Source organism: Misgurnus anguillicaudatus, chromosome 5, assembly GCF_027580225.2.
Source record: "Misgurnus anguillicaudatus chromosome 5, ASM2758022v2, whole genome shotgun sequence".
Lineage (NCBI taxonomy): Eukaryota > Metazoa > Chordata > Actinopteri > Cypriniformes > Cobitidae > Misgurnus > Misgurnus anguillicaudatus.
This window is the reverse complement of record NC_073341.2, coordinates 14,851,964-14,867,892: the sequence shown is the minus strand read 5'-3', so window position 1 is coordinate 14,867,892 and position 15,929 is coordinate 14,851,964. Positions and strand designations below refer to the sequence as shown.

At 35.9% G+C, this 15,929-nt stretch overlaps 2 protein-coding genes across 3 annotated transcripts; one reads left to right on the top strand and one right to left on the bottom strand.

The window, feature by feature from the left end:
• Positions 1-370: 370 nt before the first annotated feature.
• foxb2 (forkhead box B2) lies at positions 371-2,715 on the top strand. The gene has a single exon (XM_055168196.2). It carries the CDS (start codon positions 760-762, stop codon positions 1,717-1,719), a length of 960 nt encoding a protein of 319 aa, XP_055024171.1. The 5' UTR covers positions 371-759; the 3' UTR covers positions 1,720-2,715.
• Positions 2,716-10,615: 7,900 nt separating this feature from the next.
• On the bottom strand, positions 10,616-15,166 carry LOC129414222 (C2 calcium-dependent domain-containing protein 4C). Of its 2 annotated transcripts, none has more exons than XM_055168197.2 (2): positions 14,786-15,166; positions 10,616-11,979 (listed from the first exon to the last, which is right to left on the bottom strand). In XM_055168197.2, the coding sequence occupies exon 2, from the start codon at positions 11,754-11,756 to the stop codon at positions 10,812-10,814; it is 945 nt and encodes a 314-aa protein (XP_055024172.2). In that variant the 5' UTR covers positions 11,757-11,979; positions 14,786-15,166; the 3' UTR covers positions 10,616-10,811. The 2 variants fall into 2 exon arrangements, with proteins under 2 accessions (XP_055024172.2, XP_055024173.2); XM_055168198.2 differs by lacking the exon at positions 14,786-15,166 and adding an exon at positions 13,547-14,760.
• Between the last annotated feature and the right edge of the window lie 763 nt (positions 15,167-15,929).

Here is a 15,929-nt window from a genome sequence, read left to right as displayed (position 1 = left end):
ACAGAAAAAATATCACAGAAATAGTAGGCAACATAAAATATAAAAATAACTGTCTGTCTCGCTGAAATGAGTACTGGCTTATTACATATCAAACAACTTTTGATAACAAGAAAACTAATGCCAGTGACAATACATCACATCTCCACAATTCTTATTTTTTTACCGACTCTTATTTACCATAAACTTTAAAAAGTTTCTAATCTAAACAATTTTCGGCGCTTAAAATAATTTCAATAATTCCCCATTATTATTTTTTCCGTATGTGTTATCATTATCAGACTCATTAGTGAGCACGTCTGCCTCTGATTGGAACAGATGAATAAAGCCTAAACGCAAATGAAGTCAGACCCTCCCCCTTTTTACCCCTTATTCGTCCTAAAGTCAGTGTCATCATAATAAAGCGCAACTGGCAGGGGGTCTGAACCTCTGCCATTCTTACAAAAGCGTCTCGAATCCTCCGCGAGTCAAAGCTGAGTGCGCGCATCCGCCGGGAGAACTTCACGCGCTCTGAGAGGACGCAGGTGTCGCGCGCTTGTGGAGTACCACCTTTGAAACGGTGCGTTTTTATTTACATACTTGCTATTTCCTTTAATCCTGTGGACTTTGAGATTGACATGCTGAGATGTTTCCCTGAACAACTATTATAAATCATAACTGCTGTAGTGGTGTGGTGAATGATCTTTTGTGTAAACGGAAGATATGCCTGCTTAATTCTGACTGCATAAAACTTCAAAAGAAGAAAAAAGTTATTTAAAAGCCATGCCTCGACCAGGCAAGAACTCCTACAGTGACCAAAAGCCTCCGTACTCCTACATCTCTCTGACGGCTATGGCCATCCAGAGCTCCTCCGAGAAGATGCTCCCCCTCAGCGACATCTACAAATTCATCATGGACCGTTTTCCTTATTACCGCGAGAACACTCAGCGCTGGCAAAACTCGCTCCGGCACAATCTTTCGTTTAACGACTGCTTCATCAAGATCCCCCGCCGTCCCGACCAGCCGGGCAAGGGCAGCTTCTGGGCCCTGCATCCAGACTGTGGAGACATGTTTGAGAACGGAAGCTTCTTGCGTCGCCGAAAACGTTTCAAGCTTCTGCGAATGGAGCATTCGGCATGCAAGAGCACCCCGGTGCTCCACTCTTACCACTCTCACCATCACACTCCGCATTCTTTGCATCAAGCCCACCACCATTCAGGTAAACTGGGCATGGGCCATCCAGAGTACCTGGGCACCATGGGCCGCCTCTCACACTTCCAGAGCTACACGCTGAGTGGCGGGCAGAGTGGCAGTTTTAAGCACCCCTTTGCCATCGAGAGTCTGATTGGTCGAGACTATAAAGGAGTGATGGCCAGTGGCTTGCCCATCGCCTCTGTCATGCATCACCTTGGTTATCCTGTGCCTGCTCAGCTCGGTGGCATGGTCAACTCTGTGTGGCCGCATGTCGGCATGCTGTCCGAGTCGGTTCCGGTGTCATCAGACTACCCTCCGTTTAGCGTGGCCGTAAAGGGGCTGTACCATCACCCGGGGAACCAGAACATGCCTGCTGTACCAGTGCCCATTAAACCCACACCAACTCTGGGTGCAGTTCCTTCTTTGACTGGTATGACACCAGGAGTAACACAGCTATGCCCGAGATCAGCATCGCTTATGGAGAGAGAGGCGACGGCTCTCACGGAGGAAAAAAGTGGATCTCTGCACCCTGCTCTTCTGCAGTCCTGAAACCAAAAAGACAAGGTTCAGAATTGAGGGTATGTAGAGCATGCTTTGGGGGACACAGCTGTGGACTCTTTATAATCTTATCCGAGTACCACCAAAAATTGCCAACTTTATTCCTCATTGGTCGGGAGAGAAAGAAATTCACAGCACTTGACTTCTGTGCTGTACTTTTGCAAACTATGTATATTTCTAAGCATGTATGTCTATATTGTTCAGAGTGCAAATTGTCTTATAATTTGCCTCTGCCATGTAAAAACATTTTACTTTATGTAAAATAAGATATGTGATATAAACATGTTTTAACTAAGTGAACTTTTAGACTTATTTTTCGTGTCTTTTACAGAGACCAGCTGTAAAGGTTTTTTTAAAAACATTGTACCGTACAAAGGACTGTAAAAATGTGGGAAAAAGGGAAAATCTGTCTCTTACAGTGCACTATAAATTACCTGTACATTTTTAAACATTTAAGCCTTAGAAATGTTAAGGTTACACAGACTGTACAGATTTTAACTGTGTGTTTGCACAAACCCTGACACACCTTGCATGCATGTATGCCACTGTTAAAACAGTGAAGTGGATTCATGAAAGTCATGAATTAACCCAAAGTGAATTTTGCTAAAATACTGTAATAATGTTAAATAGAAAAATAATCTATGTTTAAATATGTGTATATACGATCTGAAATGCTATGTAATTATGTATAGAATATTATTACTTACAGTATTTGAATTGCACTTGTGGTATTTACTAACACAACATTGAAATATTTACGAAAGCCGAAACAATCAAATGTACAGTGAATAATAAGCAGGACTGTGTGCAGTTTAACAGTGGCATGTCAAGATAAAATGCAATGAAATGGAGGCTCTTCTTCAATAAAAAATTGCAGATATAACTGTGTAAGATATGTAAATTAATTTTTTTGAGTAAAGTTATTTTATATTTTCTTTTTTTCTTTCTTATTTGTTAGTTCTGTAAACTAAATTATGTAATTGTATATAAACAAAATAAAGGCATACATGTAGCCATTTCACAGCAACGAAAAACAAACTGAATTATGTATCTGATTAAATCAACCATTATAAGCAAGAATAGAAAATAAATTGTTTGTGTATTTACAGTATTCTGCATGCCATTACAAAAGATTTACAATATTCAACTATTTCCCATTTAAAGGGCCACATTTAAACAGTGGCTGAACATCCACAAAAATAAATAGCTTGATAATGGCTTTTCTTCCGCATCCTTTTTGAACATTAAGACAATTGTTGCTTTAAGGCATAAGATGAAAGTGAAAGATTCGATCTGTTTGCCTAACTACAGAAAACATGTCTCTGTCCAGCAGTGAAGGATTCGTTGTAGAGCAACATGTTGTTGATGCAGTGTCACTCAGCTGTATTAAATGTTGCATGATGTTCAGAGCTGTGTTCCCTATAAGTGCTGTCTGATCCTTAATTAGACTGAATTACTTTTTAATGATAAGTATTTTATGAATATTTCTAATGGTAAGCAACACATGTGTTTCACATATTGTTAACAGGCCGCCTACCGAACCGAAAAAAAGACCACAAACTACTAAATCTTTAATTTATTAGGTATGATTTAATATAATTACGCAAATGTAATGCGGCAGGACTTCTAGGGAACAAAAGGTTTATTGGTTAATGTGAACAAAAAGATAAAAATTTACCTTAAACATCTTTTTTAATTTCTTTTTTTTTGCAAGATGTAAACAACACTGGTGCAGAAGCACTTCCTGTTGTTTTTAAGTTTTTTAGTTAACATTTATTTAACATTTTTTATTTAGGTCTAAATTTTCAGTTGGTTGTATTTGTTCTAATATTAATTAATATTAATATTTTGTTCAGTGTTAAAAAAACTAAATCAGCAAGTGCTTCTGGACCAGTGTTTTTTATTTCCTGCAAAACAGTCTCAACTGGTCTATTAACCTATCACTGTAAAAAATATTTTTGCACTTAAATTATCAAGTTTAATCAAATTGGATTTACAAGTCATTTCAACTCTATTGACAAGTGATGAATTGCTGTAACTTAAAAAAATAAAGTTGACATAACTAAAGCAAATTTACACTGTAAAAATTCCGTAGAAATTACAGTGTTACTTGCAGCTGGTTGCCGGTAACTTACCGTAGATTTAAATTTATGTTATTTACACTGTAAAAAAATTCAGTAGAAATTACAATGGAATTGCAGCTGGGTTGCCGGTAACTTACCGTAGATTTAAATGTATGTTATTTACTGGCAAGAGTTTGTTCAAAGTTAAATAAATGTTAAATATTAACAAGTCTTTATCTTTACAGAATAAAACTATACAATAACAGCCTCATGCAAAGCATTCTGGGAACCAGAAATCATTATCAACCTTTTTGTTTTTTGCTTCAGATTTTGTTTCCACAAATGTTTTGCTTGATGCTGTTTTTTTAGTTTAGACAAAGACTTGAAAATGTTTAATGTTTATTTGACTTTGAACAAAATGTTGCCAGTAAATAACATAAATTTAAATCTACGGTAAGTTACCCGCAACCCAGCTGCAATAACACTGTAATTTCTACTGATTTTTTTTTACAGTGTACTGGCAACATTTGGTTCAAAGTTAAATGAACATTTACAAGTCTTTGTCTTTACAGAGTAAAACTAAAATCACAGCATCAAGCAAAGCATTCTGGGAAACAAAATTAACAGAAAAAGGTTAATGATGATTTCTGGTTCCCAGAATGCTTTGCATGAGGCTGTTATTGTATAGTTTTATTCTGTAAAGATAAAGACTTGTTAATATTTAACATTTATTTAACTTTGAACAAACTCTTGCAGTAAATAACAAATTTAAATATACGGTAAGTTACCTGCAACCAGCTGCAAGTAACACTGTAATTTCTAAGGAATTTTTTTACAGTGTAACTTGATTTAATAAGTTACAGCAACTCATTACAAGATAGTTGAAATGACTTGCAAATCCTAGTTGATTAAACTTAACAATTTAAGTAATTGTTTTTTACAGTGTAGTGGCCAGATTTTTGATTCTTGCCTTACAAACCATCTTTTAAAAATATGTTAATCATCGCCTCTTCAAAATAAATTCTGCACTTTCTAATTTTGTGATGATTAGCATGTAGATGTCATTGACTCCTGACACTTTATTTTTACTTCATAACCAATCAAGGTATTTACATTATAAATGAGAATTTCTATTGGATCAATGTAATTTCCAATTATATGGAAAGGCATTAAAAAAACAGGTATATGTTATTTGCATGAATCTAAAGCACGAAGGTAGACGGTCCCATGACTTCAAAAGCAGGCGTTTGATAAAGTTGTTTTGTCTTGACATAATTTCACCTTTGAAGTTGAGAAGCTGGTCCTCTTCACAACACAAAAGCTGCCAGTTTGAAGGCCATTTAGAGTGTCACTGTTTAGCATGGCAAAGGCTCTCTTAAACGTCTTCATCATGCGTGTGCTGCAACACACGCTCGCACCAGGACCGAGCTGAACAAATAAGATGCACAAGTGGCCGGGTGATGCGAAAACTACACCCACATTGTGGCTCGTCTCTTTTTCCCTGCATCTGATCTCTGCCATCTCTCTCTTCATTACATTCTGGATTCATTACCGTCTGATGTTCTCCATCTCAATTTCTTGGCATCCGAAAAGAAATCAAATCTGTCTTTTACCATAAGCAGCTACAGCGGTAATTCCAAACGAAATGTGACATTTTACATATGCCCAGAACAAAAAGCTTTCCGACGTGTGCTACAGCAAATATGTGGCCATATCTTATTGCAATTATCATTATTGTAAATTGCTCTGATTTCTCAACGAAAAAGATTTTTTTCTTCTTTTTAAATATGGATTATCTGGAAAGTATGATGAATAGGAATGAGGTCATCGTGAAGTTGCTGGTCTTGGCTTGTTGAGGGGCAGAATTGGTTATGAGGTATTATTGTTAATTACTCAGATTTCGACAGGGGTAGAGGTGACACATTCAACATGCGTCTCTAAATGACTGCAAAGACTAAGCCTTCATAATGAAGCGTTTAATTCATGAAGCTGCTCGCCAACCATGGGCGCCAGCAACAGCACAGCAACTTCATACAATTTTATAATCCTTTTATACATTTTATGATAGTGGGTATAAAATGAGTGCTGAGCGGAAATATCGCAGCAGATGCTTTAATTTCTCAAAACACATAATTGAGCTGAGACATTCATTGCTGAATTTCTTATTGTTAATAGCAGTACTGTCACCATTGTGCTTTTGTATTTGTTAACAGTGATGTACTGCATGCATTTGGCATTACATTTCTTTGTACTTAGTTCTGTGAATGCTTTTCTATATGTGCCCTTATGTCAACAACATGATAAAAGTGTTATAAAAACCCCAGATTATTAATTTTATTTTAAAAAAATGTATTTACATATCAATACCTAAACACTGTGTGTGAAATAACATTTTTTTTTTATCACAGACCCTGTTTGTGAAATCTACATTGAAAAAAAAGATTCATTAAATTTACTCAATTTTAAGGTAAGTGATTGCAATCAATTTATTTAAGCTACATTTAAACAAACGTTTTTTGTTTTGTTTTGTATTTCTATTTTTTTTTTTTTGTTTAAATGTAGCTTAAATAAATTGATTGCGACCACTCACCTTAAAAAATTGAGTCAATTGAATGAATCATTTTTTTTCAGTGTATATGCAAAAGTCTCATAATCTTATACTGAGATTTATTTTAATCATCTTTGACAATCTTTCTCAGTCAGTATTAAAGATATCAATGATATATTTACACAAAATGTTCTTTACATTATGTAGGATGATTTTATGTAAATCACAAAAAAAAATGGGTTTTGACTGGGTTACAAATGTGTAAGAAATGATTTATATATTTACACAAATTAAGATTTGACAGTTAAGGGGCGTCATCTTTAAAAGTTTGTGTTTTTGGTTAGAAATAAAAAGCTGTTTTTTTTCTTAATGTTTGACATTTCAGATTTTTTTACAAAAGAAAAAATATTCTCCTGTGATGCATGTGCATGTTAAAAAATGAATGAAGTTTAAACAACTTAATTATGCAAGTCAATTCAACCTATTTTTTTAAGTTTTTACATTAAAAACAAGTTTAAATTGTTTAACTTAATTTGTTATTTTAAAGTAAAAAATATATGTTGATATGACATCATTTAGTGTGGAAAGTTAGTAGCCAAACTACTATTCAATTTAGATGTATTTATTTACCAGATGCATTGCAAAGTGACTATAAGAAAACATTTAACAATTTGTCACTGTAAAAATTACTTTGCTGCCTTAAAATTCTTGTTGAATCAACTCGGATTTACAAGTCATTTCAACTGAACTTACTATTATTTATCTTGACTAGAGATGAGTTGTTATAACTACAGGTGACTTTTTGACTTTTCTCAACTATATTTTATAAGTTGTGACAACTCATCTCTGTTGACATGACTTGTAAATCTAAGTTGATTTCATTTTAAGGCAGCAAACAATTTTTTACAGTGAAAAAGTGCACACAGGGCCAAATATGCACACTGTAAAAAAAATGCAGCATGAAGTTAAAACAACTTGGGTTTGCAAGTCAATTCAACATACTATTTTAAGTTTTGACGTGAATAGTTGACATGACTTAAAAAATTAAGTTAAACAACTTCAACTAGTTTTTATAAGTTAAAGTAACATAAAAATGTATGTTGATTTGACAATAATGCTGCATGTTTTTTTTACACATATTTTAGTAAAAAAATAACCTTCAGATAATTGTTTTTTAAGATTAAAATGTTTGTCTGTTTAAGGAAAAGGTCTAATAAGAGCTTTACAAATTAACACTTGATACAGTTTAGAAAAGTTTAGATACGCTCTTTAAAACGTATTCGTTTAGTTCGTATCAAGCAAACATCAAAGATGCCCTGCAGGACAGAATGCAGTACTTTTGGTTCTGCAGGTTAGTTTTGATTCATGTGTGGCAGCTCTGAGGGGCTCGAGTTCAGTGAAACCACATTGATTTGTTCTCCCAGGGCTGAGCTTCATTACTTGGCGAATGCCTTCTGACCGTCCCCTTCAACACACCACCAGCCATGAGTCACGGACCCATAATAAAAAGCTCATCTGCCGTGCATTAACAAAAGATGAGTAGAGGTCACCAGAGTTATAGTGGCCGTCACTAAATCTGATTCACTACGAACAGAGCGCCACGTTCGTACTGCCCTCCAGGCTAATTAAAATGGTCGGAGGTCGTCCTTTTAACAAGGGTTGTTGCATGCAGCCAACTCCTGCGTTAATGGTACTCAATATGGCAGATTGTTTCGGGTCGGACTACTCCATCTGATTACCTCTATGAATTGTGTTTCTCGAGACCTTTGTAAAGTTTTAAAAGTTTCCGAACTTCACCTGCATGTCCCACACCCAACCATTGTATTTAAACCACGGCACAGGAAAGCGTGATCTCGACTGGTTGCAGTTTAATGACATGTAAAGCGTGCACGCGCTCTCATTTATTACGCGAGTGGCTGATGAGCGTTCTGAGATGCGCACAACGCTCATTTAGAGTTAATTGGCTGTTGACAGCAGTTAAAGGAAAGGTCTTGCGCTGCCTCCCTGCACATTTATCTTTCTATTAGAGAAGACGCTTGGGTTTTTATTGGACTAATTAAGACTCTCTTTATATCTGCTTAACACTGGCCTTACAGCACGCGCTTGGTCCTGCGACTCGTGTCTGTGTGCGGGAGAGAGCGCGAGGGAGAGGCGGTTCATAGATCTCTTTGTAACAGGTACTTCAGATAGGCAAACATTTAGGCCTTTGATAATAACTGCCTGCCATGTTTCCTTCTAGAATAAGCAGATAACTGAAAACTCAAAAACTCACGCTCGCCCTCTAGTGTGCAGAGGTTTCATTTGATTAATAAATACCACTATTTGAGCTATTTGATATTTTGATTTCATGATTTTTGTATATGTACACACACACACACACGCCTAAATACTAATTATTGTTAGCAGTGTTTTTGTATGTTTTAGCTAAACATGATTTTTTTACAATTTATAAATCAACATTTTGGTTTGCTAAAAATATGATTTAATATTTTTGTATATCACCTTTAACTCTGTTGTTTTCTTAATTATTTTATGCCATTAAACAGTTTATAATACAATTTATTATGCTTAACACAGTTGGACTTTTATATTTCACTTCTACACGATACAATATAACAACACATTCTGCTATTACAGTATAGATTTACTAATGTTTGTGGTGAATGATTCTAAAATTAAAAGACATTATGAGAATAAAATATAAAAATGATAGCACTGTTAGACTTTTTATTGTATATATGCGGTAACTCACTGGCAACGTGTTGCCCCATTACCGTACCATAACTGTACTGTTTTTTTACAGTATGATGCCTTTACCGCACACTGTAAAAAAATTCAGTAGAAATTACAATGTTATTGCAGCTGGGTTGCCAGTAATTTACCGTAGATTTAAATTTATGTTATTTACTGGCAAAAGTTTGTTCAAAGTTAAATAAATTTTAAATATTAACAAGTCTTCATCTTTACAGAATAAAACTTTACAATAACAGCTTCATGCAAAGCATTCTGGGAACCAGAAATCATCATCAACCTTTTTCTGTTTTTTGCTTCAGATTTTGTTTCCCAGAATGTTTTGCTTGATGCTGTTTTTTAGTTTTACTCTGTAAAGACAAAGACTTGTAAATGTTTAATGTTCATTTAACTTTGAACAAAATGTTGCCAGTAAATAACATCAATTTAAATCTATGGTAAGATACCGGCAACCCAGCTGCAATAACACTGTCTTTTCTACAGATTTTTTTTACAGTGATTTTACAGTATAATACTCTTAGTGTAACCTAGTTTTTAAAAAAAATATAGCCTTGAAGGGGATTTGAACCCGGGTCGCCTGTATTGTAGGTCTATAACACTACCACAGTGCCACAGTCACTTGATAAAAGTTGCTCGCTACACTCCCCAAGTAGCCTCTTCTGTCACTCTCCCGACACTCACATTTTGAATAATAAAATGAAACTCAAATAAAATGTGTTTCATTTCATAGATATATTTTATTTTTCCATTTTATTTGCTTTTATAACACTGTTTTATTCAACTACAGTAGCACTACTGCTGTTGTTTTACAGCAGTCTAACGCAAATTTAAAACATACGAGAAATCACTGTAAATTAAATGTTAATACCCCTAATTCAATGCATATTACAGTAATAAACTGGAAAAGAAAATGATGGTATTTTACTGGCCATTTTGTGGTAAGTAACTGTAGAAATTACAGTTAAAACTAACAGTGTGGGGACACCAAAGATTTATTTTACATCTTAAAAACGTCTTGTGAAATGTCACCTTTAAAGATACAGAATTGTGGAAAAACACATTTTGAAACATACATAATGATTATACATAAATACTTACAAAAACACAGTGATAAATATAACATTTAACATTACATTTGGTTTTAAAGCTTAAACTTGCTTGACTTTGTAATCTACACGCACAAATAATTTAAAGGTCACGCTTTTCCTGATCTAATTTTTCAAACTTTAGTTAGTGTGTAATGTTGCTGTTAGAGCATAAATAATACATGCAAAATGATAAAGCTCAAAGTTTACTGCCAGGTGATATATTTTCTTTAACAGAATAAAGAAAACGTCCGGTTTGGACTACAGCCCTCTACTTCCCAGTTGAATAGAGTGTTTGACTAAACTCCACCCACAGAAATACGTCAGTCACCAGCTGTGGCTCAAACGGCTCTGCTAAGATGATAAGCTGCTGTCGAATCACAACACACTAAACAAACTACACAATCAGAACTCGTTACATATTTCTGAAGGAGGGACTTTACAGAACAAGGAAGACATCAGCCTGTTTTAAGGACAGTGAAAACAGCGCTATACAGATAAGTCAATTGTGTGAAAAATACCCGTTTTTTACACGTGAAACATGAACACGTTATATTGCGACTGTAAACACAAACAAAGCTTCAAAAATACAGGAAAAACGGGACCTTTAATTCGCTTTTGGTGTGCACATACAACTTATAGTGACAGTAGCTGGCACAAAGGTTTAAGGACAATTCCCAAAACAACCCCTCTCCCTAGACCTGAGGCCTTATCCAGCACCTTCAGTCTGAGGGCTAAATCTCTCAAGCCTCCTTCCTGCTCCTCAGTCTCAGTAAAGAAAAAATCTTCATTGAACACAGGGTTATGGCAGTTTCTGATGATTGCGCTGTGCTGGCGCTGCAGCTTGCCAGGACTGAGGCTTAGGGTCAAGCTGCAGGTCAGAGGTCGAAGGTCACCGGGATCTCTCAGGCCTTCTACCGAGACTACGCGGATGCGAATCGTTGCCGAACACCCGGTGGCACTGGACCGGAAGGCAGAGAGGCGCACGCGACCTCTCTGTGGAAGAGGAAGGACGTGCTCCTGATGAAAGCGTTCCTGGCAGTGTAGCATGTCCATTGGGAACTGAATGGGCGGGGCTAGTTTTGTGGAGGGAGGAGCTTCGATGACCTTGGTGCATTGAGGGGCCTTTTTGTCTAGATTGCAGTAAGCTTTCTTTTTAGTGTGCAGAACATCTTGCTCAGGTGGATATCCTGGGACTGAATGTGGCTTCGTGCAGTTCTCTCTTCTGATTGGCGGTGGTGATGAATGAGGGGTGGAGTCAGCAGAAGGTGTGTCACTCTCAGTGCTGCCTGCCATTTGAAGTAATCCGCTCGAAAGCTTTGGAGCCTTGACGGTCATTCGCTCCAGCGTGTAACCCGTAAGCGCAGAATGAAACAAAGACTCTTTGCGTCGGGTGTTCGGACTCTCGAACAAACCAGACTCGTAGCACTTTAGTGAATATGGGATTGACTTAAGTTTGTTCAAGGCCACTGTAGGTTTGTTGAAACTCGGCTGACCTGCATCAGGTCTAGATATTTTTCCAGACCTAATACTTTTAATTTCTTCATTTAGACACTGTGTCATTTTTTCTGCATCTGCCATAAGGAAACGCTTTGTCAGCTTCGGAGGCAGAAAGAAGTCAGGAATATTTTCAGGCGTGAGCACGTTGTTGGGTAGTTTATTGAAGATGTTGGTCTTCGCAGAAATCTCTTTTTTATTCTTGCTGATCAGGTGACTGATCTGAAGTGGAAGATTTTCTGCACCCTCCTGCACTCTCTGAATGATCCACACTGTGTAAGATAATGCCAGTCAATTCTGCAATACACTAAAAACAAATACATTAAGTCATAAACAAATAAAAATTACAAGTAAAAATAGTAATGCAGTTTTGTTTGGGTTAATGAGAATCTGTGAATCTAATGTTTTACAATAATATATTTTCTGTACGTCTGACGTGTTTTCTTGTAAACGTGCATTTTTTTAAATCAGACTCTTAATATATTCTGCCAATAAACTGGTATTTCTGAATGACCTGAGGGTGCGATTAAGAAGATTTGAAGTGAAAGTATTTGATGAATGTATAATGCGTGCCGAGAGCATTCGATTAATATCATTAGCTTATTTTTTAGGCGTTTAACGGCTTTTGCATCTGAGCTCCTCATACGCACACTGAACAATGAGCATAAATACAAAACTAAGGACACCTAGGACATTGTAACGTTTCTTTCTTTTTACATTTTCAGAGTTTTATTCATTTTATTTGGAACAAAAATATAACAGTTCAAACATCTTTAGTCAAGATTTCAAATCATGTATGTTGGAAAGTAAAATAATTCTTGGATTTTAGCGTTCCTAGCTGGACTGATATTTGAAGCACTTTCTCCAAAAGGAGAAAACATACTGATAAAAATATATGCAATATTGATTGAATATATATAGTAGGTCGCCATGAATAAAAGCATCTTCCAAATGCATAAATGTAATGTAGTGGTAAACATTATGACATAAAATGTAGAAGAATAGGAATCTGAACTATTTTCGTTCTCTTATCAAATAAGCACATTTTTAACATCAACCATGTTAAGTGCTCTGTATAAAAGGTCAGATTTTCCTGATTCCATTGAGGCACACAAGATGTTCTTTGGAACGTTGTCAAATCATGCTGGGATATCATGGATCATCAGGTTCAGCACAAACTTGTAGAGTTCATGCCAGCTTGAATGCATGCTGTCACTACATACCAAATACAAAAACATCCATTTTCATTTTTAAAATCCCCTTTGACTTTAAAGTGTTTCTTTAAAAAAACACTTTTACATTATACAGCATTGTAATAATAGATTTTGAAATGATAGAATTTGCACTAAATGATATAAATGCAAAGCAGAAGCCTTTTTAATAGTGGTCTTAGATGTTTGGAGCTTTATTAATAATCAGTAACAGTATTCACAAAGAGCAGATCATAAAATCAAAGCGTGTTACAGTAAATCGAAGTTGCTTTTAATTGATCTCAATTTGAAGTGTCGACCAAATGCATAATTGTAAATGTACGCTGTTACGAAGATATTTAGTCATTTTCTTTCCGAACATTCAAAAATTGATTTAATTTGTTTATATAGTTAAAATTAATTAATTAATTAATTAATTAGTTTTTATAGCAGTCACTGCCAGTATTACTGAAGTTTAAATAAACAAGTAAAAAAATTTAGAGAACAGTAAAAAGTACAGAACATCTTACAAAACCAACTGAAATTTAGTTTGTTACAATTGCTCCTTGATATTCCCAATTATTTTCACATGAACCCAAATGACTTCATTTTAGTAAACACATAATCCTTATTTTGAGAAAAATGTTACTTTGTGAGTTGTATAGGTTGATGTTTTTTCCTTACCTGTTTAGATGACTTGTGGTTGAGATCTGGTGGCAGCTCTGGGTTATACGTGTGGATGTTTTGATGTTGGTCCATCATTGCTTTCACCGTTTCATGGCACAGTAGCCAATCACAGGTCATTTTGCAGCGGCGTGCTGCTTCTCTTTTACTCTACATGTAGTCTGCTTTCTTTTGATCTTATATAAAGCGTCCTGTCAACCCCAAAACTGCCAAACTAGTCTCAGGTCATATAGATGTGGCTATGACTCAATACTAAAGGTCAACAGTGACCTCAATGGTGTCGCTTCAAAGGGAGACCTTTCCTTAGAAAATGGCCTTGCCATGTTGTGCGGTTAGACACTCCACTGAGTGTATTTATTAAAAAATTATTTAACAAACAAAGAAACATTTTAAAAGTGTGAGGTGTGAACAAGGTAAGTTTTGTACAATTAAGAAAATTCAACTGTACTGCATCTATATAAATTAACTAAGACGTGTTTACTTTTATTTACTTTTATTGATTTTTTTATTACTTTTATTGACATCACACAAATCAAAGATAGGTGTTTAGCTATCACATGAGAATCACATGAATTATTTGTATTCATTGGATGCTGTTTTCTACAGTGAACCCGGTTATGTGTTTACAGTTAGTCACTGAAAGCAGCAAGTCACATTTCTACCAGTTAAGTGAAAGATTTTTAGGTATGCACCAATATATCAGACTATAATCAGTATTTGCAGATAAAATGATTAATTGTTAAAAAAAACAACCAATGATCAGGACAGATTATATTCTGGCGATCAAAAGGGACTCATACTGTGTGATTATTTTGAATTGGGTCACAATGACAACAGAATTGCAGTCACAATCTTCACTTTTAGGATTTCGCAACATAATAATTTGAAACAAGGACCAAAAAGCAAAACTATGGGTATCAATTGGTATCGCTAGATGCCATTCTAAGTAATTGAACATTGGTATTTGCACATAATCTTTGTATCGGTTGTTATTTTTTGTGCTAAATAAAAGTGCAAAAGTTATACACTACCAATATAATACAAGTTTTACTTGAAAAAGTATACTAAATTCCGCTACTAAAATTTCTATTTAGTGTATTGAAATAAATGGTGTCTCAGAAAAAAATACAGTTAAGTTCACTTTGATGTTCTTAAGTGTATCCTAAAGACATTTTTTGTATATTAAGTATAAAAGTAAGTGTACATAAATAAAGTGTATTTTAGTGGAGTTTTCTTTACCTGAGAGAGAAGCAGCTCTGCTCTCGCTCAACTGAAGTTCTTCAGAGACAAGTCTGTGGTAGCTGCACGCGGCCAATGTAGCCTGCAGAGCCCTCTGGTGGTGAAACCTTATCACTACACGGCCGTTCTGTTACAGCAGGCTATGTTGGTCGGGTTTGGGCACTGTCTCATAATTGGGCTGTTTTGGTCCTTTTCCCAAATGGCGGTCTCGTGGCCTTATATTGCGTATTCAGTAAATAGGAATTGAATAACACGAGACAGCGAGTCCACACGAAGTATGCCATTCGGGATAGGTATTTGCAGTTTATATTTCCAGACAGATTTGGAGGTGCTGTAAAACAGGGACTCCACAAAACGGCAACCGTAACCTTTGTCCACAGGAGCTTAGTCTCAGCCTCAGACGCCACGCCCACAAACTGTATGAAGGTCTGGCTACGCGAGACTAACAGGAGCTTAACTTTACTTTAGATGTTTGCATCTATGAGATGTTTGGAGGTGCTGCCATCCAGTGGTGCAGAGGGGCGCCACAGTATGGCCACATTCCATGAGGTCAATTAAAGCACTGTAAGAAATAAGTTATCTTAAATATTGTGTGAATCAGGATGGACAAATAAGCAGATTATCCTTAGATTAACTAAGTATAATAGTCAACTTTATAATTGTCAATAGGATTGTTCGACTTTATGTGTCTTTTTTTTATTGAATATTGTTCGACTTTATGTGTCGCCGCAAGAACCGACAGGCGGATGACATCAAAATACCGCGCGAGCGATTCGACAGCAGAATCCTCCGTATAATTTCTCGCATCGCTCTCGCGGTATTTTGATGTCATCCGCCTGTCGGTTCTTGACTCGCCATATGAAGTCGAACAAGTTTGGGACTGTAGTCTTTCTGGAATAATCATGAATTATTAATTGTCCAAAATATTCTTTTTTTCTTTAACTTACAGAAATATTCTTTTTGGATTTTATACAAGTTTGGGAACCACTGCTTTAGTTAACCCTAAATTGCGAATGTAATGCTCAGGTAACTTAAATAAAAAAAAACAAATAAAAAAACAGGCTTGATGACGTATGCAGCCTGCAGTTACGACTTCGTGCGACGCTGCGCAGACCGATTGGCGAATGACATCAAAGTATCGCGA

Bases quoted from the DNA above. Each gene is read 5' to 3' on its own strand.
- LOC129414222 (XM_055168197.2), bottom strand. From the start codon at position 11,756: ATGGCAGATGCAGAAAAAATGACACAGTGTCTAAATGAAGAAATTAAA.
- foxb2 (XM_055168196.2), top strand. From the start codon at position 760: ATGCCTCGACCAGGCAAGAACTCCTACAGTGACCAAAAGCCTCCGTAC.